This window comes from Tiliqua scincoides, chromosome 9 (genome assembly GCF_035046505.1).
Source record: "Tiliqua scincoides isolate rTilSci1 chromosome 9, rTilSci1.hap2, whole genome shotgun sequence".
NCBI classification, from domain to species: Eukaryota; Metazoa; Chordata; class Lepidosauria; order Squamata; family Scincidae; genus Tiliqua; species Tiliqua scincoides.
The window spans coordinates 32,843,421-32,868,472 of NC_089829.1; the positions used below are offsets into that span (position 1 = coordinate 32,843,421).

The 25,052-nt window shown below is 46.3% G+C and overlaps 1 protein-coding gene across 1 annotated transcript in view; it reads left to right on the plus strand.

Moving 5' to 3' along the window:
* Positions 1-25,052, plus strand: part of LOC136660652 (ATP-binding cassette sub-family C member 12-like) — a 55,544-nt gene that overhangs the window by 16,642 nt on the left and 13,850 nt on the right. Inside the window, exons 14-23 of the mRNA XM_066637959.1 lie at positions 3,504-3,707; positions 6,488-6,622; positions 9,030-9,132; positions 9,221-9,286; positions 10,568-10,657; positions 12,538-12,641; positions 14,321-14,515; positions 17,521-17,747; positions 18,760-18,897; positions 21,233-21,419. Of these exons, the coding sequence (XP_066494056.1) occupies positions 3,504-3,707; positions 6,488-6,622; positions 9,030-9,132; positions 9,221-9,286; positions 10,568-10,657; positions 12,538-12,641; positions 14,321-14,515; positions 17,521-17,747; positions 18,760-18,897; positions 21,233-21,419 (1,449 nt within the window). The remainder of the gene's footprint in view (positions 1-3,503; positions 3,708-6,487; positions 6,623-9,029; positions 9,133-9,220; positions 9,287-10,567; positions 10,658-12,537; positions 12,642-14,320; positions 14,516-17,520; positions 17,748-18,759; positions 18,898-21,232; positions 21,420-25,052) is intronic.

The window sequence follows — 25,052 nt, forward strand, 5'->3', positions numbered from 1 at the left end:
TACTTCTGAATTGACATGCATAGGATTACATTGAAAAACCTACTCAATTCAAAATATTTATATCCCTCTTTTCCACCAGTACTGGCACTCAAGCACAGGTGCGTGGTCCGAAACAGAATGACAGGACCATTGCATCCTGGACAACTGTGTCCCAGCCAAATGTGTCCCGGCTGTTGACGTCCCTGAACATTTGTGCCAATTTTTTTTGTGTCCCTGACACTTGTGCCCCAATATATGCATATTTATATTAGATGTACTTTTTTTATTTTTAAAATGCAAAGGTAGGGTTTGGGTTAGTGCTGGGATAAGATGTTCAGATTATGTAACATGAGGTTTGTTGCCCAGTTATAGTGGGACCCAAATAACCGGGATACAAAAAAAAACTGGATGCGAATGTCCAGGGATGCCAAAGGCCAGGGTGCATTTGACCAGGATGCAAATACCCTAGTACTCCCAAATAGGCAGGGGCCATGATCCTAAAGGAGCAGGCACTCCACCAGAGACAAACGGGGCAGATTAGGAACAAGCTTTAAGTCTAGTGCATTGTAGGGTACTATGGGTAGGGATTGGCCTTTGGGGGGTGAACTGGCTGAATCTTTGTCGTGACCACTCTAAGTCGTGACTCTTGACTCTGAACCTCAGGATGTGGGATCAGCGCAGGAACTAGTCTCTGGCCCTGGCAAGTGCTCCCTCCCCCAGTCCTATTACAGCCCCAGTGGTTACAAAAATTAATAGGTTGAATCCTATATTTAGTAGAAAGACAGGACTACCCACACTGAAGATCCAACCCAATGTTGAGGGTTGGGTGGGGAAGGGGGAGAGTTATTGCCACCCTCAGACCCTTGGATTTTCTTTGGCTATTTTGTTACTAACATCTTAGTGGGTGTTTAAGGCTTCAGTCCTGACAGCAAGGGCCCAATCCTATCCAACTTTGCAGCGCTAATTCAGCTGTACCAATGGGGCATGCGCTGTGTCTTGCAGTGGGGGGAAGTCACAAAGGCCTCCTAGGGAATGTTTGTTGCCTTACCCTGGAGCTGCATTAGCACTGGAAAGTTGGATAGGATTGGGTCCTAAGCCCCACTGAAATCTGTGGGTCTTACTTCTGAGTAGACCCGCATAGGCATGTGCTATAAATCTTCCTGTTCTATTATTTAAGTGACAATCCACCTTGCTGCACATTTCTTTACGAATGACTGAAATAAAAAGCAGGAACATGTTCTAGAAAAATATGCAACAATAATAGAATTTGGCACCGTGTCCCTCTAGGCCATCTTGTCAGTTTAAATTTTTATTAAAGGCACTCTAATTGGGAACACTCTGCGTAATCTAACTCAAGACTCAATCATATTTCTGAAGTGTGTGGGGATCGGCAATTGCTAGGCCATCGCTGCAGGTATTTTCTACCATCACTGCCCACGAAAAAGACTGGAGCCTCCCCCCCCCCCACACACACATTTATACCCTTCTGAGTGTCCATCACTGAATAAACATCTCCCTAGGCCAGTGGTTCCCAAACGTTTTAGCACTGGAACCCACTTTTTAAAATGACACTCTATTGGGACCCACCAAGCTTTACGATACTAAAAAAAGTTTCACCTTACCAGTCACTCATACCTCGGTTCTTATCCTTTTCACTATGGTGTGTGTGTGTGGGGGGGAGGAACTGCCTTCTGGAGCATTTGTTGAACTCCACGTATCTTGGATCAGGACCTTTGCCTGGCCTTTGATAAGAGCCAAGTCACGGTTGCCAACTCACGAGTAAATATGCATGTGTGCTCCATTTTCCATAGGGCTTGATACATTTTCCTTGTCAGCTTGGGGGGGACGGGACTTTTTGGAACATGCGTTCATCAAATCAGAACCATTCTGGTGGCTTTATGTTCCCCTCGGCTCTTTGAAGTGAACTGAGGCACTGTCCCCTACTCAGGGGTAAACACACACATGCTGCTTTGTTTCGGTTTCGACAGGGCTCAATATATTTTCCTTGTCAGCTATCAGCTTGCCAGTTTCATGACCCACCAAAAATCAGGTAGAACCCACAGTTTGGGAACCACTGCCCTAGAAGATTAATCTTGGAGATGTACCCAGGTGACATCCTTGTGATAGATTTCACATGATTAAATAACTAATCTGTACAGACTTTCCACCCAGCCGGTATCAGGCTTAATCTGAGTCAGAAATCCACTTGTGTTCAGTGCATATGTGCCAGGAGGGCATCTGCTTGCACTGCATAGGTGAATCTGTTTAAATGTGCCCTAGGCCACATGATGTTTTTGTAACATTAAGCTAGCCCTTAGATTGTCCCAGAAAACATCTAGCAATAGCTATTGGTCACAGTGTTTCAAGGTCAGAGTCATGAACCATTGGATTGCAGGGCAAATACTAAAAGAGAGCTACTGTGTATGGGCTTTCCAGAAGTATTTTGTTAGCCATAATGGAAAACAGAGTATTGGACTGGATGGACATTGTGCTTATGCTTTTGGAAATGTTTATTTCATCTGTGTTTCAACCAAGGGATACTTTGACCAAACATTCCACTACCTCACTGAGGGTTAAGAATTGAGGGCCAAAACCTATCCAACTTCCCAGTGCGGGTGCAATTGTTCCAATGGGACATGCACTGCATCCTTTGGTAGGGTGGCAATCAGAGAGGCCTCCTCCGGATAAGGGAATGTTTGCTCCCTTTCTTTAGGGCTGCATTGCTGCAGCACTGGCACTGGGAAGTTGGATAGGACTGGGTCCTGAAATCTTTGTGGTTTTAAAAAATTGAGCATGTAATGGAGTCCATGCTGTTGGACACAAAGAGAAAAAAGGAAAACCAAAGCACCAAAATGAAACAAATGGAAAACTTGATAATATGAAATTATGATGGTCAGATAATCACCAGTGAATTGAAGGTGAAGTGTGCAAATTGAAATTGAAAGTGTGCAAAGTATCTAAGATGTTTCTAAGATGCACTTAGTGTCTAAGTGTCTAAGATGAAAGTGTCTAAGATGCACTTAGACAATGCGTTGAATGAATAAGGCCTCAATCCTTTGCACACTTGCAGAGGGGTAAGTTGCACTGAATATAAGAGGGACTAAGTTCTGAGAAAATATGCATAGGATTGCAATGTAATTGTCTCTCTCATGCCTCTTTTTTGATTCAGTAATAGCTGATGCATGGGGAGGGAGCAGTGTGGATGGGGACTTAGTAGGGAAGGGAGATCTGACTCTTCTCTCTGCTACTTTCCTGCCCCCAATTCCCCCCACCTCTTCTTTGTTCATGAAGGTGCCATGCAGCGACTGGACTTTTGGGGAGGTAAATGACAGCTACAGTAGACTGTTTTCTGCAGGGAAAATAACATGGGGGAAAAGGATTGGTTCCTCCTCCTCACCGTTCCAATCTGGAGTCGAATCCAACTCTAACTCAGCAGTTGCATTAAGCTTTCATTAAATAGACAACTATGCTATGTAGCCTGCTATTGCCTATGGACTAATCTAGCCATGCTGCCTTTTTTGAAGATAGGGGAAAGGGGTATCAACCTTTCCGGAGGCCAGAAGCAGCGGATCAGCTTAGCCCGGGCCGTGTACGCCAATAAAGACATTTACCTATTGGATGACCCTTTGTCTGCAGTTGACGCACATGTTGGAAAGCATATTTTTGAAGAATGCATAAAGGACAAGCTACAAGGGAAGACAGTGCTCCTAGTTACGCATCAACTGCAGGTAACGTGGAAGGGGGAAATGAATGTATTTTGTTTTAAATTCTACAAAAGATTGAGGGAAGGGCCATCTCTAATAGTGCACTTAGGCTGCTAATGGGCCCAATCCTATCTGAGAGATATGCTGGGAGATCTTGTAACCCAACAGTGTGTCCCGCAGTCTGCCACTGCAGCCACCTCTCCTATGGTCTGTGCAGCACAGCCATTCGTATGAAGACTGGGACACTGTGCACTGACAGCTGTGTTATGCAGACCACCCATAAATGGGGTAAGGTGGCCTCAGGGGCAGACCAGTCTGATCAGGGGGTAGTGATCCCCTCTACCCCCTCAGGCAGGGGTAGTGGGGATCAGGCTGGGTTGGGATAGGTTGGTGCAGGAGCATCAAGAGATTTGATGCCCCACTTCCAGGCCTAACACACCAAATTTGGTCTGACAGATTTACACCAGCAAAATAGCTTTGGGGACTGGGGGGCAGCAGAGGTGATAAGTAAAATATTTCTTTACTTACCTATCCCTGCCAGCCAGGTCCCCAGCCAGTCTGCAAGATGCAGCGAGAAGAATTTTATCAGGTGGTACAAAGTTTCATTTGGGCCTCTTCCTTTCTCTCTTGGGTTATGATTTCATACCATCATTGGATCATAATTTCTACAGATTACAATATATAAAACTATGTAGGCTCACACAAAATTTGAAAGCTAGTCTATACACCATCTATGCAAATATTTTCTGAGATGCTAGGAAATTTCTGGCTCTCCTCCTTTTTGACCTCGGGCCCAGATACAGTGTACCCCCTGCAACCCCCTGGGGGTTGGGCCCTGATGAGATCAGAAAGTGTAAGATTCCAGGAAAATTTCAGACTCCCTCCTTCGGCTCCCAGGACCAATTTTTGATCCCGGGCTTGGGTACAGTTCACCCCCTGCATGCCTTTTCATGGGCCCTGCAGTGGAGGCATCTGTCACTCAAGGACCCCCTGACAAATGTCCCAGTGGTTCATCATTGCATCTTTCATACCCCTTGAAAAAAATCAGTATAACAGCAGCATGCCAGCAGGTGGCGCAAAAGCTACGGCTCAAGCGACTCGAGCTAAAATGGGCCGATTTAAAATAGCATGAAGATGAGAAAGCGGAGAAGTCGTGTCGCTGATGAGCGGAGCCATTCTACATCCAAAGCATGTCCTCTGCCACAAGCTATAACGCATCCCTAGACATTTTTCTCCAGTAATGTTGTTCCTCTGCTTGGCCAGGCCTAGGAAAGCATAATGTACAAGCTGAAACTTGCAGCCTTTTCCGAATAGATGGAAGGTGGGGGGTCACAGAGCATATTGTGCCCAACTACAGAATGGATGCCCAAGCCCCTAAATTCACCCTTTTGCAAGTGGAATGACATCTCCCACAAAACAGGACAGATGACTTCCCTGGTGGCTTTGGCTATCCACCTGTTTCTGCATCATTTTCATCTCCTAGGTTACTTTTCTAAATTCCTCCGGCCCCTTTATTTGTTTAGCAGTTGGATTATACAGTGTGCTGTAGTCAGGTGCTGTGAATTCACTGTGCATAGTCCATGTAAGTTTCTTCATCCTCTGTCCCTGCAGAGTTGCTGCAGGAGGGGTGTCCAGTTGGTGTCTGAGTCCTTCTTAGTGCCAGAGAAAGAGGGGTAGCATGAAGGGGCTGTTGCTAGCCCAGCAACCAGGATCTCCCCCAACCAGGCAGAGTTCAGCAGTGACTTCTCTCCTGACTCCTTCCCTGGGCAGATACAGAGCAGCCCTCTGGTAGCCTGTCCAGAGACCTCGCATCACTGGCCCTGAGTCTCCTGAGCTGTCTCTCTCCCATTCCCACACTCCCCTCCACCTGGTTCAGACTTGAGGTTAAATAATCAGCATCTCCCCAGACTAGGAAGGCCCTCATCCTGTGAGGAACAGCCAACCCTGTGCCCTAATGGCCCAGGGGACAGTGGGAAGGCTGGATGTACAGCCATGCTGTAGGTCTAAAAACCAGTAGGCCCAAAGTCAAACCAAACAGCAGGAGGATTATTAGAACTCCAGAAGCCAAGCAAAAATACCTTGCCTGGTGGTGACACCGAAAAGAGTGGCATGACTCGATCTTCCAGTGTTCCACAGCTCTACACCTGAAGAGGTGGAGGATGCTCTAAACCACACATGTCTTGACTCACTCTTGCTTATTGCATCATCTCACACAGAAGCAGATCCCAGTTACAACCTGCTGTCTTCCTACAATTTTTACCATGTCTAAATCACCTTTCTACCTTTATTCTCCCCTAATGTTTATCACACATTTGTTCCACCCTTCCTCCTAGGAGCTTGTGCTTCTTCCCCTGCAATTTTATCCTTGCAACAACCTTGTAAGGTAGGTCAGGCTGAAAAAGAGAGTGGCTAGCCCAATATCAACCAGTGAACTTCCTAGCTGTGTGTAGATTTCATCCAATTTGCTAGTTCCTCCAGTCCTCGTCTGGTGCTCTAATCACTACACCATGCTGCCTCTCTAATATTGCAATTTTTGGGTGACTCTAGCTGTGAATGCCTTGAAGACAGGAGGAGCTTCTCTTCCTTGCTGTGCTACCAGGCAGAATCCATGCTCTGAAGCTACAATTATTGTGCGTGACAAGAGTTAATAAACATGAAACTTCAGATCATTTCTGAACTATGAACCTGAAACTTCTGTTTATTTTGAAAAAGCTGTCTGTCTGCATTTTTCCCTCCAGCTCATTTGCCAATTTACTGATTGTATTTTCTTTCCTTTAAAAAACACTAAACAAAAACAATCCTAGTATTTAGAATTTTGTGACACTATCATATTGCTAGAAGATGGAGAAATATGCGAGAGTGGGACCCACGCAAAACTGATGGACGCAAAGGGGCGCTATGCGCAACTCATTCAGAATCTGCACATGGAAGAAGCAACGGTGAGTTTTAGCCCTTGATATTAGTGTACTGGAGACAAACCACACTGGGGGAGGAGGGCTCTGTTCCATGCGAGCATCCCTGAGTGCTTTGCTGACCACTGTTGGAAACAGGATGCTGGGCTCTATAGGTCAAGAGGGCTCTTCCTATGTCCTTGCTTGTGTGTGTCCTTGAGCATCTGTGTATTTGAATATATGTCCTATACCTTACTCTTCAGTCCAGATTGGCTTCCAAATTGGCATCATTAAAATCCACATAAGGACACAATACAATGGAATACAAGCTGTCTTTTCCTGAGTCAGATCCTTGTCCATCTAGCTCAGTATCAAGATCGACAACTCCTCTCCTGGGTTTTAGGCACAAATATTTCTCTACTCTGCTGAGAGCACTGGAGTAGATGGCCCCTCTGGCACCTGCAGCCATGACGCTCGACATCACCCCTGGACGTGCCTGACCCAGAAGTAATTGTGATGATGTGATGACATCACCACCAATTACTTCTGGGTCGCAGGTACTTGGAATGGTTACTTGTGGAAAAACAGCGAAAAAGCAGTCACTCATTCAGAGTAGTTTGCAACTGCTCTGAGTGCCCACAGGGAGGGGTGAAGGAGGAGGTACCTTAACACCCCTCAAGGGGTGGTACACATTGCCCTGTACTCCTCCTTGTTGGAGTTGATGCAACTCCATCTGCTGTCCAGAGGGGGCAGGATGCTGTCCAGAAGGGGTCAAACTATGGCCCAGTGACTCTGACCTTTCTACCTGTTCTCTCTGTGATCCTTGTGGGGTGTGGCCCTAACCCTTTATCCTTCCCTTCTCCTCTGAGCACTTCCTCTTGTCCTCCGATCACGAGCCTGTTAAGATGTGCACACCAGGGCTCTGATGCCCAGGCCATCTTGAGCACAAGGCATGCAGGGTGAGGCAGCTCCAGGGCCTTGCTATCTCTAAGTGTTAGCTGAACCTCTGATCCTAAGCAGATGCTGTAAATATACACTCAATGGATCTGTAAGTAAATAACTTCTTTTTTTGCGACTTTAACAAGCCATTGCCTCTTTGTCTTTTTTTTTTATTGATTAGCAGTCAGCCGGTTGAGGGAGGTTCCCTGGGGTGATACCCAAAGGGGGGGGGGTCCACTGCTTAAGCTACTCTGCTTCCCCCCCCCCATGAGGAAACTATTTTTAATTTCCTCCAACACTCCTGACCCACCTTAGCTACACCACTGGCTGAGAGATGCCTGAAATTCAACATGGGTCTTCTGCATGCATGCTTTGTACCCAACTTGTTCTTGTTGGCACCCTTCAGTCTCAAAAGACTATGGTATCACGCTCTGGATGGTGGTTCTGGCACAGCGTCTAGTGTGGCTGAAAAGGCCGATTGGGGAGTGACAATCCCATCTACACTGAGAGCAAGTGCAGTCTGTCCCTGGTCTGTCTCCCTGGCTGTGGGCCTTCCTTCTTTGCCTCTTTGCCTCGGTCTGTTGGCCAACTGTCTCTTCAAACTGGGAAAGGCCATGCTGCACAGCCTGCCTCCAAGTGGGCCGCTCAGAGGCCAGGGTTTCCCACCTGTTGAGGTCCACTCCTAAGGCCTTCAGATCCCTCTTGCAGATGTCCTTGTATCGCAGCTGTGGTCTACCTGTAGGGCGCTTTCCTTGCATGAGTTCTCCATAGAGGAGATCCTTTGGGATCCGGCCATCATCCATTCTCACGACATGACCGAGCCAACGCAGGCGTCTCTACGAGCCACAGTATCTCCCAGAAACAGTGGTGTGTTGGGGACAGTTTCTTCAAACCCCTGGCAGTGGATGACATAGTCCTGGTTCCTGAATGAGAGGGGCAGAAGGAGTTCTTGATGGGCTCACTAACGGGCAAATGGTACAGTGGAAATGCTTCCTTTTATATAAAGAGAGAAAGAAACTTTTGTTAGGCAGAGGCATAACAAAGGTGGAGTCTGAGGGTACCTGCCCTAGCTGCAATGCCATGGGGGGCACAATTTAGTTCCAGTGCTTCCACCTCTGTTAACTTCTGGGTTCTCCGGAGGAGGAGGAGGTGCTGGTGGCAGCTTCACAATCTGTCTGCTGACCCCATTCCTTCTTCTTTGGAGGCTCCTGCTTGAAGGGAACACCCCTTCAAGGGGGGCCCTCACCTGAGAAGTAATGGGAGGTGAACCCAGAAGTGATGTCACGACATGGCATTGTGATGTCACTGCCCTGAGTGCTGGGGCCATTAGATACGCCTCTGTTGTTATGGATCTATTTGGGAATTTTTCTGAAGTTCATCTTAACTTCATCTTGCTACCTCATAGCAAGTTGCCACCTGAGGAGACTTACTGGATGCTGAACCCTCAGTCTGATTGTGCAGGGCCCCTTCCGATGTCCTTCAGTAAAATGGGCACTTATGTATTTGTTTATTGCAGATGCCAAGCAATGATTTCATTTATTCAGATTCAGTGACAGGAGCGGCCAAAGACGTTCAGGACATTATTCCAGAAATCGGTGACAAAGGTGTTGACAACCCCGGTAAAATAAGCAAATATCATTCTCTTTCTTTTGAATAGCCAAAGACTGGTTGAATACAATTTGCCTGATCATTTTCTCACATCCCCAGCTTTCGATATGTCCAATGAGGCTGGCCATGAGACCACAGAAGACCAGGACACAGAAAAAAGCACAGGTAGGTTATGCGTTCTCTTACCACTTCCTGTGTATTTTTGAAGGAAGGAAAATCTTTTTCATTCATTTTTTTTCTCCCCGAGTGTTTGTCTCCTGAATTGCTTTTAAGATCAGATTTGTGGCCACTGCAAAGAAACAGTTGCTCTAGCAGGGTTCTTCCAATGTTCATTTTGATACATCCCTGTTTTGTTTTCAAGACGTTTTCTTTGCCGCTCTGATGGACTGCAAATGTGACTTCTCTGTGATAGCTCTCGTATTTCTTTCTCTAAAACCTCAAGGAAAGGACACACGAGAAGAGACTTTCCAGGCTGCAACAGGCGGGGGTGGGGTGCCTCTTAAAACTCTGGGATGAAGGAAAGCAATCACTTCTCTAGCTATATCCTCATTGTTGCTGGCCCTGGACCACCTAGCGCCTGAGGCAGTGTATCAAATGCTTCCCCCCATAGAGCGCAATCCTATGCATCTCTACTCATAAGTAAGTGCCACGGAGTGCAACAGGGCCTACTACCAGGAAAGGGTGTATAGGATTACAGCCTAACCCGCTGATATGCCAGCCTCTGCTCCTTCCACTCCCTGGTTTGGAAAAGGAGAAGAAGATGGAATGAAAGAGGAAGTGTGGAGAAGAGAATGGTGGGCTAGAGTGTCAGCCACTTTAGCCCACCATTTTCCTCTTTTTTGCACTTTCTTTTCCACTCCACTCCCCACTTCCATTTCCAATCCAGGGAGTGAGCGGAATAGGAACAGAAGTGGAGGTGCATGGTTGGACAGACATGGGCACCACCCCATCTCCTTCCTAAGGCCACTGGCCTGGTCCTTGCTGAATTCTGAACACAAACAGTTTCCTGATTTAAAACAAACAAACGAAAATACCAGCTAAAGGTAGGAGCAGAAATTGGTCCGTTGGGTTGCTTTTCCTTTTGACCTTTGCATTCAGCTTTCTGTACAATCAGCAGGGGGAACAGGAACATCAGTCAGCTTTTGCATTCAAAGCTGTGCAATATTGATCACTTTTGTTAAATCAATGCCCTTCACCTTTTAATTCTGGTCACAGATTCCAGTTCATTCGACAGCTATTAGAAAAACCAGAAGGAGCATTTACCATATGGTTCCATCCAGGGGAGGCTGACAGTGGGAATATGTTTCACTGAGGCGCCAGTGAAGCCTCAAATGTTTATTTTAGTGAATAGACTCAGGTGACGTCCTATTTTACTTAAAATGCATGAGATTTGTCAGTGCTGGATAACATTTCTGTGTGAATAAATATTTGATGTTTCTGCCACAGCCCCCGCAAACCAACTCATTCAGAAAGAGGAGAAGCAGGAAGGTTCTGTCACATGGAAAACCTATCAGACTTACATTCAGGCATCTGGAGGTACATCTTACAACAAGGCAGTCTGCAAGTGGAGTTGCATTCTGTGGTTGTATATTTCTACTAAAATGCTTACTTCAGTGTAAAAGGTTTGCTGCTGGAATTTAAAACTGCCTGGAAAACGCATGATTAATTTTAGATGTGCTGGGGCCAGCTCTGATCACTGAATATTGAAAGGAAAGAATTTAGCACATGCTCAGGAGCCCTGAGTCTATCTACAGTACACAAACAAGTTAAGATTTTTTTTTTATCCCCAAAGAACTGGGAACTGTTTCACCAAACTACAATTCCCATGGTTCTTGGGAAGAATTAAAAAAAAAATCTATATCAGTTTGGATATTGTGCATCAGAGCCAATTTTCCCTCTGTACCCAGCAATCATAGTGCCAAGAATTCTCAACTAATAATCTCCACCTCACCTTCCACTTGGCCTCACCAAATTACAGTTTGCACAGGACTCCAGGAAGATGGGATGATGATGATGATAAATTTGGTCTGCAACACTGAGTAACCAGCTGGCATAATAAATTTTTTTTTAAAAAATTGACTAAAAAGTGTCCTTGTTGAATTAAACAGTAAAAAAACATTTTTATGACAAGTAGTTATGAAAACTGCAGGTGGTAAGTTCTCTCTCTCTTTCTCTCTCATATGCAGAATGCCTCTTCTGATTGATAGGAGGTAATGCATCTTCTGATTGTATAGGAGAGAATGCCTCTTCTAATCTAAAATGGTGTACTGTTACAGCAACTGCTACAGGCAATGGTTCCCAAACTGTGCACCACGGTGCCTGAGGGTACCGCAGGGCGCTGTGGGATGCCCCGTGGTCTCTTCTTCCCAGTTCTCCTGGGCACCACCATCTTGGATTGTGCGAGATCTTGCATGATTCTTGCAGGATCCTGTGCAATCCAAAATGGCACCACGCAGGAGAGCCAGGAAGGAGAGGCCACTACAAAAGAAGGGCGCCATGACCACAGTAAGTTTGGAAACTGCTGACTATAGGAAACAAAAGATATGTTGGAGAACAAGGACAAAATGGAGCTGCTGTAATAGGCAAAAGCTACCATTGTGGAGCTCCTCCACAGTGCGCAGTTAAAAACAGAGCAGCGCCTGTCAGAGCCAGCAATTCTAAATGCATGTTCAAGCTGTGGGCGTTCCTATGCCTGAGTGATGGCATGGGCTTGATTTTGGCACCCTTGTGTTGCAAACATCAGACAAGCCACAGATCCCGTTTGCTCAGAAAAGAAACCTGTCCTCCAGCATACCAGCATCATATCAGCCATTCTACAATTGTGACCTAAAGAGGCGAGAGCTGATACCCCATAATGTCGTGGGCGAGGGCTGCGAGCTAGGGCATACCTGCCTCACGTCTCATGCCAGCTCTAAACTAGGCAAGAAGAGAGAGTTCCATGACTGCAACTCCCAGCATTTTGTGTTTATTTTTCAAAAAGCAACCACAGAGGCATGTGATTTGGATCAAAGCTGGGGTGCGTATGTATGTCTAAGTCTGCCCCCCCATATCTGATCCAAATCACCCCTGTGAACTCTTTTTAGCCACAGAAAGGAAATCTCATAGACACAATTTCCCTTTCCACAGCTTAAAGCAGCTGGCTGGAGGTGGATTCATGCTGGGTAACCACCTGCAGGAGCAAAAGCTAACTCCTTTTCTCACTGCACTATGACCCTGATCCAAATCGAGTAAGAATGCACACACCCCGTTTTGTTGGAAATGCTATCCTATGCATGTTTCCTTCAAAATAAGCCCCGCTGGATCTCATGGGGCTTACTCCCAAAGAATCATCCGGTGACTTGCAACCCTGAATGAATACTCCTGCATTTCTGTTCATTAATGACATTCATTCATTATGCCTCTTATTCCACATTTAGGTTTCCTGCTGTGGATCTTCATAGTGCTGCTCTTTATTCTGATGATTGGCTCTTCAGCTTTCAGCAACTGGTGGCTGAGTTTCTGGCTAGAGCAGGGCTCTGGGGTAAGCAGATATTCCCTTTGCAAAAGCTGTCTGTCCAAGAGCTTCCTATTACCTTGAGCATCTCCATGCCAATATTTGGCTCACACTTCTTTGACTCTGAGGTGACACAGCTAGGTTGCCTTGTCACCTACACAAGTGTTAGTTTTCAAAATCAAGTACAGGTCTCTGGAGACAAGTTCATCACCTGTACAGCATCTCACAAGCGCAAAGTGCATGCCTGACATCGTTACTGTGATACAGTTGTCATTGCTTTGCCTATAATGGCTTTTTTGCAGTTTAAATGGGACACTGGCATCATTTGGGGGCACTAACCTTCAGAATTAGCAGGTAACATGATTGCCCAGTGCAAAGTGGTGCAAATGGGGGGAGGGGGAGATGGGAGAGCTAGGCTTTAGCAAAATTCCGCACACCACAGCCACAAACAGAAACCAGGCCCTTTTGGAAGTGCAGCAAATGCACCATTTATAGAACAGAGATGCTGCTTTGGATATCACTGCATTCAATTTAAATGCACCTTTTTCTCTCCTGAGCTGAGGTGTGAACCAAAAAAAGGCAAGCTTGCAAAGCAAAGTAAACTGACTTCAAAGTTGGGGCAAAAACTGGTTGCGGACAGAGCCAATTGGCAACCTTTCCAACCAGCGCCTATTGGCAAGCACTTGCGTGGTCATCAGAACATCTTCCCCCTCCAACCCTCAAAGCAGTTTTGCAATTGTTAGTGAACCAGTTAAAAAAATAAGGCAAGGATGAATGTATAGCTTATTGTACTGTATACCTCGGTATAAATGCATATTCATACAAATGACATACATTTGGTGCTTTACAAATCAAGAACAAATGGGCACATTTGATTTGGTGCTGTGTACCTTTGCCCTGCAAGTAGTGAGGCCTAGTAGTGACCCCTGCTAACTGGGTAAGAGGCACTTTTTAAATGGGTGCTTTTCTTTTATTTAGCAGGGGGAGAGTAACTGGCCCTCCTCAGCCCAGCACTGTCTTTTCTAGTGGTGTCTCCTGGTGTTCTTCTGCCTCTTTTTAGATTGTGAGCCCGTTTGGGACAGGGAGTCATTAGTTGCTTGTTTGATTTTGTCTGTAAACCGCTTTGTGAACTTTCTGTTGAAAAGCAGTATATAAATACTGCTCTTATTACTTAAGCCATGGGCAAAGCATCACTGTGAATTCTCTTTAAACAGCATGTCTGTCTTCACTTGGATGAGTTTGGGGCATGCCCTTGACCCACTGATTTGTAATATCTCTTGTTCCCCAAACTCGTTGCTAGGAGTCTGACATCCCACTGCTCTCGGTCCCTGTGGTAAATCTGAAATGACCCAGTACAGTACAAATCTTTATAGCAATAGATGAGAAGGCAGTATCATTCGAAGCATAAACATCAGAATGCACGTTTGAATGAAAGCATAGTCTGGGATCCAGCAAAGATACAAAGTAGTGTGGCGATATTGGTAAGCAGGGTCCCTACTCTGCGATACGTTTCAAATATTTAATGCAGGACTGTCTTCTTCCTTCCCTTCCAGTGAAATCATTAATTTCACCCATGGCAAAGTTTAAATCTGTTTTGTTAGACAGCCTAAAGAGTCCAATGTTCCCTTTATCTCATTCTGTTTTGGTTTAAGGAAGGAAAAGCAATCTGATCTCATTGAGAGTTTTCTTTAATCTGTTCTTGAAAGGCCAACTGCAGCCTTGCGCAGAATACAAGCTGCAACTTGGGAAGCATCACTGATAATCCAGACTTGCACTACTACCAGCTGGTTTATGGAATGAGCTTCGTCGCCATGGTGGTCCTCAGCGTTATCAAGGGCTTTGTTTTCACCAAGGCGACCTTACGAGCTTCGTCAAATCTCCACGATACCGTATTTTCCAAGGTACTGCGAAACTCTGACAAGCAAATGTTCTTATTCTATATTTAATAGGGAGTGTGAAATAACCAGCTTTTCCCTCAGTGGGAAGTTTGCAAGCAGGGGCTGGGCAGCCACCACTCAGGAATGCTGTAGCAATTGCTTGCACTGAGCAGGAGTTTGAACTAGATGACCTTCAAAGTCTCTTTCAACTCTCATAGTCATATTTTGTGTGCCCTGGATGCACCCACATGGCAGTACTAGCTCTTGACCACCACCATGGCGCCTAGAGGGTGAGAGGCCATCTGAAAGTACATAGCAGGGTTCTGAAAGTGTACATCACAATGCCTTAGGGCAGGGGTGCCAAAACCCCGGCCCTGGGGCCACTTGCTGCCCTCGAAGACTCCCAATGCGGGCCTCAGGGAGACCCCAGCCTCCAATGAGCCTGTGGCCCTCCAGAAACTTGCTGGAGCCCGCACTGGCCTGACAAAACTGCTCTCAGCGTGAGGGCAATTGTTTGACCTCTCGCTTTAGCTGTGGGATGAGGGCTCCCTCCACTGCTTGCTGTTTCACGTCTGTGATGCAGTAGCAGCAGCAAAGGAAAGGCCAGCCTTGCTTTGTGCAAGGCCTTTTATAGGCCTTGACCTATTGCAAGACCTTCATTCGTTCATATAAGTTCCACCTCTAGTATATTAATTTATGTAAACTTATGTAAATTTATTCAAATTTTAAGTGTAAATTAATTCTTTTTCCCCCCCCGGCCCCCGACACAGTGTCAGAGAGATGGTGTGGCCCTCCTGCCGAAAACTTTGGACACCCCTGCCTTAGGGCATCATGGCACACTTTAAGGGGTGCTGTGGATGTCCCTGGTGGCCCTTCCTCCCATCTTCGATCTGGCGAGATCTTGCAAGATCCAAGATGGTGGCACCCAAATCTCAGGAGAGTCAGTGCCACCATCTTGAAACTCATTAAATCCCACAAGATTTGGCTGCTGCCAAATAACAGATCAAGAGATTTTGTGAGATTCAAGATGGCAGTGCCTTGGCTGAGCCAGGAAGAAGAGGCTGCAGGGGCATTGTGACCCATGTAGGTTTGGGAACCACTGGTATATAGCCTTGTGTGCAACTTGGAGCATGTGCAACAAAGTATTGGCATCCAGATGCAATTTGGTGCTGGTGGGGGCTCTCAGCATGTTGGCAGTGACCCTGAGCAGACCCCAGTAAAGCTGCTTGTGTTCAGAGAGGTCCACAGTTTTCCCAGAAGCTGAAATGGCTTAAGGCAGTGGTTCTCAAACTTTGAGGGAGTTTTACTCCCTCAGTAAATTCTTGTGGGGGAGGGGCTAGGGCAGCGATGCGACCCCCAGGATCGCATTGCTAAGGGGGGCAGGAAGTGTGGGGAGCCTACAGGAGGTGTGGGGAGTTCCGCACAGCGCTCCCCGAGGCTTGGAACATTCGCTAAAAGTGGGCGCAAAGCACCTCCTGCAAAATGCAAAGTGTTTTGCTCCCGCTTTTTGTGAAAATTCCAAGCTTCGGTAGCCTGCTGCAGCCCTGCCTTCTGAAAGTAAGTGCAAAGTACCCCCCTCGCCCCCCCTTAGCGATCCCCAGGATTGCATCGCTGCCTCCCTCCCCTTCCCCAACCCCTTAAAGGAACGGGGGAACCGGTACACAAACTGGTGGGTCGCCACCCACCAGTTTGAGAACCACTGGCTTAGGGAATAATACTTAACCACTTATATAGTGCTTTGTGAGTATGTCAAATGTTGTACATGTATTATCTTGATGTTGTCATTGCAACTGCCATGGAAGGTTAAGTATATTGCAGCTGGACAGCATCTTGCCTAAGGTCACCCTAGTGAGGTGATGGTAGAAGGCAAGACCAAGTTGACAACTCAGGGCACAATCTTAACTAGGTCTACTCAGAAGTAAGTCCTATGGTGTTCAGTAGGACTTACTCCCAGGAAAGTGAGGTTAGGATTGCAATCTCAGTTTCTGCCTTTATGCTACCCCAGTCTAAAGCAGGTCTTCAGCCAGAAGGTTGGTGTGCTTTTCAGTTCCCAGAACATCTGTGACTGGTGACCCTGGCAGTTTGGCATTTGTATTGGCAACCTTCAGTCTCGAAAGACTATGGTAACGCGCTCTGAAAGGTGGTTCTGGCACAGCGTCTAGTGTGGCTGAAAAGGCCAATCCGGGAGTGACAATCCCTTCCAAGTGCAAGTGCAGTCTGTCCCTGGTCTGTCTCCCTGGCTATGGGCCTTCCTTCTTTGCCTCTTAGCCTCAGACTGTTGGCAAAGTGTCTCTTCAAACTGGGAAAGGCCATGCTGCACAGCCTGCCTCCAAGCGGGCCGCTCAGAGGCCAGGGTTTCCCACTTGTTGAGGAAGTTGTTTTCTCCTGGGTCAAATAGACTAGGAACTCTGGAATTTTTGTCTGCCTTGAATTCACTCTCTAAAATCAGGACTGCAGAGTGATGGAACAGAGGGGAGGATAGCCTCCTGGTCAATGGTCATACCATATCCCAAATGAACTGCTAACATGGCTGCAGCACAATCCTATGTAGGTCTATTCTGAAGTCAGTCCATTGAATTATGTTCAATGGGGCCCAGGAAAGCGTATATAAGATTGGAGCCTTAATCCATAATTTTAGTTTTTATCACAGTGAGGAGCTACATTTTGGAATTATTTCACTTTTAAGGAGAATGGCTTATTTCCACTATCTTGATTCTTATGTGCATTTCCTTCCTTCCTTCCTTCCTTCCTTCCTTCCTTCCTTCCTTCCTTCCTTCCTTCCTTCCCCCAGAGCATAGCTACCATGAGAAATAAAATCGACATGTGTGTTTGTTCTTCTTTAAAGCCTGCATTACAAAGAAGACCCCCCTCCAGTCACTGAACAAAGGAACAGCCATTTGCTATATTTATACCTTAGCTAAGATTAAGCTGGTGCATATCTGCCATCCAAACACTGAGCACTGTTAAAAGATGAGCCTTTTTTGTTTGTTTGTTGCTGTTAGTGTTTTTCTCCCTCTGTTTATCCACAGATCTTGCAGAGTCCAATGAGTTTCTTTGATACGACACCCACTGGCAGAGTAATGAACCGGTTTTCTAAAGACATGGATGAATTGGATGTCAGGCTTCCATTTTACGCCGAGAATTTTCTTCAGCAGTTCTTCATGGTCATCTCGATCATCGTCATCATTGCCATTGTATTTCCTTACCTCCTAATTGCAGCAGCTATCCTAACCATTATTTTCATTCTACTTTTCCTGTAAGTTGTGCCTTCTTCTGTGGTGATCAGGGGCAGGTTGCGTCTCTTCCCCCATTGCCAATTTTTAAATCATTTATAAATTCCTTAGACCATGGTCTTCCAATAGCCAATGATGGTTACATGGAATCTCCAGCTCCCAAGGCAGTACGCCCAGTGCATATAATCCAGCTTTGCAGAAGTGAATACACAGACCTTGGAATTCACAGGACCATATCTTGACAAGCAGAGTTAATAATTATGGGTCACTGTCAAGCTGAAGCTCAGAGCCTTAGGGTTCCAGAACTGCAACATGGGGCTATCACAAGAGGAAAAAGTTCTCAGGCTCTGGAATGGCCCCATCTACCTGGGCTGGCCACTAGATCTCTCTGAACAGGAAGGGCTATAAAGGGTTCTTCCTTGCTTCTGGTGCATTTGCATCTCTCACGTTCCTGACTCCTTGATCATAGCTCTTGACTTTCCTTCTGGCCCTGATGCTCCACTGGTGGCTGCCCACAGTCCAGCCCAGACAGTCATTGAGTTGCCATGTTAAGGATTCACACTTCCTATATGCATAAAAAAAGTTAAGGCTGTCCCCCAGCCTAGAGAATTCTTAGCTAATTGATTGTATGCATTTTAGTTGATTGAAGCTGCAAAGTGTATGTACTTTCTTGGCAGAAAGTCTCATAGAATTTCATGATGCTTAATGGTGAGTAGACATGCATAGGATTGTGCTGTAAATCTGGTGATCTATGGAAAGCATGGCCTTCTTGGTGGTGGCATCTAAACTAGGGATCTCCCTTCTCAAGGAGATCTGTCTGCTCCACTCTTTAATGGGGTTTAGGTTATTTTGAAGGGCATCTCAGTCACTGGAGAATGAGCTATTCCCCGAGTCTTTTTTTGCTCTGCTTTTCTTTTTTTTGACCTGGGCTGATCTGCGAAGTCATTGTTCTTTACCATATTTGTTGTTAAGCCACCTGATGGGTCTGAAAGGATGTAAAGGCACAGTGTATGACATTTTTGCACTTCATTGCAGCATCTTTCAGAACACCATCCGAGAGCTCAAGCGGATAGAAAATGTTAGCCGGTCTCCCTGGTTCTCTTTGATAACGTCCTCTGTCCATGGCCTGGCCACGATCCATGCCTACAATAAGAAGAAAGACTACATAACACGGTGAGTTGCAAGAAAATCACATTTTCTCTGTTGGTTTCTGGGGAAAACAGTGTTGTTCTTCACCTGACCACCAGCACTGCAGGTTTTGCACCTACAGGGACATTGATGAACCCGTTCTGTCGTTGTTCAGTGGAGATCCTGCGGCTTTTCATTTGTAGGAAATGACAAGCCACAGGGAATCTCCCCATTTGCCCTGTAGATTCTCGGAGTTGTCTCAAAAGATATCATTATGTGTGCAGTCGTGTGGGATTCTCACTAGAGTGCTCTGCATTCTTTTTCTCTAAGTAATAAAACTGTTGCCAGGCACTGGTTTTTAAGTGTGAGAATTCAGCTTGCCTGCAGGTGCCGGCTCAAGATTTGGTGTGTCAGATTGCTGCCTCCCTCTTTAGCTGCTAATGTTTCAGCTTCTGTTCGTTCCACTTCCTGCTTTGGAAAATGAAGAGCAGGGTGGAATGGAAGAGGAAGCGTGGAGGACAGGAGATGAGATTGGTGAACCAGAGTGTCTCTGACGTTCTGGCCCGCCATCCTCTTTTGCTCTATCCCCCTCTTTCTAGGGATTAGGAGGAGGAGGAGTAGAAAAGGCGAGTGGACAGGCGGAGGTCAGTGTCTTCCACCAACCTGCTGCTTGAAGTGACCTTCTGAATGGGTTGACTCTGCCCATCTGTGAGTGTTCTGCTAGTGATGGTGGCATCACCATCACCAGATGGTGATGGCATCTGGCCTGGATGCCTTTAAAAGGGGATTGGACAAGTTTCTGGAGGAAAAATCCATTACGGGTTACAAGCCATGATGTGTATGTGCAACCTCCTGATTTTAGAAATGGGCTATGTCAGAATGCCAGATGCAAGGGAGGGCACCAGGATGCAGGTCTCTTGTTATCTGGTCTGCTCCCTGGGGCATTTGGTGGGCTGCTGTGAGATACAGGAAGCTGGACTAGATGGGCCTATGGCCTGATCCAGTGGGGCTGTTCTTATGTTCTTAAACTACAATTCCCAGGAAGCCTTGCAGGTCTCTTGTTATCTGGTGTGCTCCCTGGGGCATTTGGTGGGCTGCTGTGAGAAACAGGAAGCTGGACTAGATGGGCCTATGGCCTGGTCCAGTGGGGCAGTTCTTATGTTCTTAGTGACTGAATCAATGAAGGGACAGTGCCAGCTTGCTCCTTTCTTTTCTGAGTGGTGGAATTTACAGAGTAGGACAGTTCAGTTGATGAACGAACCATGGTTTGCTGGGTTGTGACTGCAACTCCAAGCCTACCAAGTCCTCCCACTTGCCAGGAACAGAGACCCACCTCAACCTGCAACATGGGAAAACACCTTCAAGAGCCCGTTGGTGAACCCTAGAGGTTGAGGAGCACTACTGAGCAGTAAAGGCTCAGAGCCCACAAAGTAATAGGAGTGTAAAATCTTCTGCTGTTGCATGTCCCCAGTCAAGTTACAAGTCCCCTGTCAAAGATCAATACATCCCTTCCTCCCCCTTTTCTCACCTGGCCAATCATCATGCACTGCTATGTGTCCTTCTGTACCTTCTTGGCCTCCAGGCCAGTTGGGAAGAGAGGTGATGCATTGCTTTTGAAATGGGGAGAGAGAAAAAGAGAGGAACCAAGGTGAAGGATAGCATTGATCCAGGGAAGCAAAGGAAGAAGAAAAAAAATGCCTTTCTGTTCTGCATGTGAGGTTCCTGCAGGCAACTGGTTGGCTCCTGTGTTGAATGCTGGATAGGTGGGCCTTTGGCCTAATCCAGCAAGGTTCATCTTATGTTGTAAGTTCTGTGGAGGAGCTAGCAAAAAGGTGGGAGAACAAGCAGGCCTGCCGAAATGGGGTTGCTTGGTCAAAGCAACCCCTCCGAAGCTGAAATCTCCAATAGGATTGAGCTCATCTTGGACCCCTGACAAACTGTTCAAACTGGGCAGGTCCGAGACTCAAAACAAAATGGCGGTGGTAGCACTGCCATGACCTACCTGTGTCGGCACCGACTTCTGTTCCACCTTTTGAAGACCTCTGGTTTCAACCATGTCTCATCTGGAGCTGCAATTTGTAACGGATCTGTGATTTACAAATATGTAATTAGGGTTTGCGGTTTGTTAAAGTTAAACCACAACTCCGAGTTTTGGGCAAGCTGCAGTACAGTGCTTCAAGCAGTCTAGGAATGAAATGTCACGGCTCCACGCAGGGGCTGAAGCGGTAAGGGGAAGGAGTGCCAGGGCTTAGCAGGTTTTGAGTTGAGTTCACGACCCGACAAATCCTAGCATACTTGGTCACCTGAACCAGTCCTGCGTGTCCAGAGAGAACCAACTTGAGATGGTTATTAAAAATTTCGTGTGTTTTTTTGGTTTCAGTTTCAAAGAGTTAAACGACGAGAACTCAAGTCATTTCATACTGTTCAACTATGCATTGCGCTGGTTTGCCGTGAGGACAGATATCCTCATGAACATCATGACACTGATCGTGGCTTTGTTTGTGGTCCTCAGCCCTTCATCCATCAGTGCTGCAGAAAAAGGCTTGGCTTTATCTTATACAATCCAGGTAAAGTACCGGTAGTTGGAATGTTTAGTTCATGGACCTAGTTTAATTTTCGCACACTCCACCTGGGTTGGTCCAACATTGGCAGGCTTTGGGGCCGATTTTTGTTCCATGAGAATACAGGCACATGATAAACAACTGGGAAGACATCTCTCCTGCAGGCCATCCATGGGGAATGTACTGGATGGGCTCCCACATGATCCCTGAAAACTGGCACATTCATCCAGTTTTATGGTGGGTCCAGTCCTTCTCCAGTCTGGATGATGAGGCAGCCTACAAAGCCTAAGCATGCAGCAGCATACACATTTATTTATTTATTTATTGTAGTGTTTATGTACCACCTTTCTTGAAGACTTGTAGATTTGAGTCATGTAGAATAAAGGCAGTGTACATAGGCACACTGACTATAAGCCCCATTCTGTTTTCAAATGGCTTTGTTACAAGCTTTGTTCAATGAGATAAACTCATAGGACCCTCCATTTCTCCAGATGTTTCCCTTCATGGTGCAGTTGCTGTCCTGGCTGCACAGCTCTTGCACTTTCCAAACTTCCACAGGTAGCTGCAAAACAGGCCTCAGGCTGGTTCTCAGGATGTTATCCGTTTCTCACCAGTCCACATTCCTTCGTCTCTAGCCAGCGGCTTCCAGTCTCCCATCCAAAGCAAAATCCAAGCTGAACATGCTTAGTTTTTTCAGGCAAGGCAAGGCAAGGCAAGGACTCAACCTCCAGACCACACCTCTTGCCCAGTTACTGAGGATGAGGGCCCACTGCACAGCCTGCAGTTGGTGACAGGGTTGCCAGATTGCCTCAAGTGATTTTATCTCTCCAGCTTTTTTTGTTCATCTCAGGCAGACAGGCAGCAAAAGTTAACATCAGACCATTTTGGGGTTGCTAGGCCCATGGACTCCTGCCAAGGCTGCCAGCCTTGTGACATCACTGAGCTCCACCTCAGGCACCTCAGGTTTTTAGATGCATCAACCTGGCAATCCTATTAGGTGACCTTGTTTCTTTTCCATGTTTTCATGTTCTACAAAATCTGCCTTGGGGCAAGGAAATGCAATGACATGATGTTTTGTTTGGGTTTGAATCATACATGGAAATCAACATTTTCTTAAAAGTCACCTTAAGCACCCTTATTTTAAATATTCATTGTGAAATCCCCTTACTCTCTGCATTCTACATCTGTCCGCATTCTAACTAGTGATGCAAATATTTCCAGTTGTAATAATAACCAGTATTTGTATACCACCTTTCTTGGTCATTGGATTACTCCTTTGACTTTAATACAAGGTGGTTCACATAGGCAGGCTTTCTCTAAACCCCCCAGGGTGTTTTCACAAAAGCAAAGAGTTCTAATCATTCCAGATGGATCTTTCAACAGTCCAGTAACCATCTGAGCTGCGGTTGCCTCCCACACTGACAAGCAGCTCCTTCCCTCTCACGCTGAAGGACAGCCGAGGGCAGCTTCTTTGCTTTCACCAAAGAGCTGGTGGACAAACTCAGCTCAGCTTGCCAGTCGCTTCTCAAGGTCTCCCCACTCACAGAAGCTTCCGATGATCTTCAACTGGTGACCTTCAGATGTTATCTTCAGGCTTGATGGCGACTCTACCCTCTAGACTAGACCTCCTGCCCTTGTAATGGATCTCTCATAGACTATGAACAGTTGTCCGCATTTGTTGCCTTAACCTTTTGTTATCCCGACTCAGACGCTTCTTTCCTGACATTTAAGGCAGTGTATAAATACAAGGAGCCATCTGTTATTATTGCAGCATTAATTACAAGTGGCTGATGTACATATTTTACATGCATTAATACATGGGGAAAAGGCAGATTTCGCTTAAAGCATAATTTTTTTCCCCTTCTGGTATGTCGTTGTTAGTGTATTTTTATTTTCTGTCATGGCAAATTATGAGCCCTTTCTAGTTAACATGTTTTCTGAAGGACAAATATTTCCTAGGAGTCAGCAGAGATGTAGGAAAATGTAGGCCCCTCAAGTCAAATTGCAAAAGATATTTTTTCTAGGTCTGCAGTTTGTCAGACTCCACAGGCAGTGCTAATCGCCCTGAAATTGCCTCCAGGTTTCTATGATTCAGGAGTGTGGTTGCTGGGTTGGTGAGTCACTTTCTTCTCCTTTCACCCCATTTGAATATTCCCTTCCTTTTGCTCATTGGAGCCGCTGCCCATGAAAGTGGATAAAAAATCATTTTCCAAGACCCATAGGTCATGTTTGGACAATCAGCCCTCCCCTGGGAGGGGTGACAGAGGTTGACCAGGCAAGTCACTGGCCATAAGCCCATCAGAGGGCTCACCTGGACAGGTTGACCCATCAACTCTCAGTACAGGTGACAGTGTTAGTGTCTGATGCACCATCAGGTAGTAGTAAGGGGTCCCATGGAAACTCAGTGCAGGGCTTTCCCAGGGCCTCCAGCAACCTGACATCAGCAGTGAGCAATCGGTTGTGTGACTTCGGGTATAGTTGGAAACATAGCAATGATAGACATGGCCATTTTTTCTTGGAAAAAGAGTCACCACAATGTAACTTCCCTATATATGATAACACTGTCTTATTGAAATGAGCCCGATGTTGGATTCTAGGGTCTGATTTGAGGGTACAAATCTTTCTGAAGCTAAGGAGGCACAAGACTGATCCAGGCTTGTCCCAAGCCAAACATGCGCAGCAGTGCATGTGCACACACCCTTGTTGACCTCTTCTCTCCTCTTCCATGTCTGCAAAACTGGCCTGGCAGGGATGATCTAGGGAGTGGACAAGGTTCTGTTGCCTGGATGTTCCTCGCTTAGTCTGTTTTGAAGAGATGACAGAAAAGAGGAGGCACAGGGAGCAGGCAACCACCCCTTCCTGGTTGCTGACCTTGGAAGGGGAGCAATTGGGAACAGGATTGCTGCAATGGTTACCTCCAATGTTGCTACCGTAATCTGCAACTGCAGTGCACCAGGAGCAGGTATGTTGCCCCCTCTTATCGCTTGCTCTCAAAGGAGAGCAAGAAGAGGATGGGACACATTGCACCGGGGACAGTGGCAAAGTGGACGAGGAATTGGCAGGGCAGGTGTGTGGAGGGGATGGTTTGCCCTTGCCCATTTGTCGCCTCCCCCAGCCAGCTGCTTGTCACAGGTGTTTTACCTGGTCTCATGGTTGAGCCAGCCCTGCTCTGCTGAGTGCCTGGATGGGTGACCACCTCAGAACCCCACATGCTACCTTGAGTGCCATGACAGAAGAAAGACAGGATGCAAATGTATCAAATAAAACATGTAAAGATTTGGACTCCAACATTGCCATCTGGTGCAATGTGTACTTGGAAGTATGGTCCAACCCATGCATTATGCTGAGTAAGGAAGCAGAATTCTGGGCTCTTCAGACTGTGGGGGGGGGGGGGAGAATTCAAGTTCCCCCCCATACAAAAAATAGTCCTAACAATGGTGAATCAGCGAATACAGGCAAGGGTTGCACTGAGCCTGTTCTCTAGTGGGCTAATTTACTTTAAGCAGAGGGCTGTTTTTGTTTGTGTGTTTTGTGTAGGGAAGCACTCACATTTAATTCTTATTATTTTTTAAAGTTAAATTATTTTTTTAAGTTTATGGTATGGAACAGATTGGACCAGGTTTCCCACACAGGTGTACG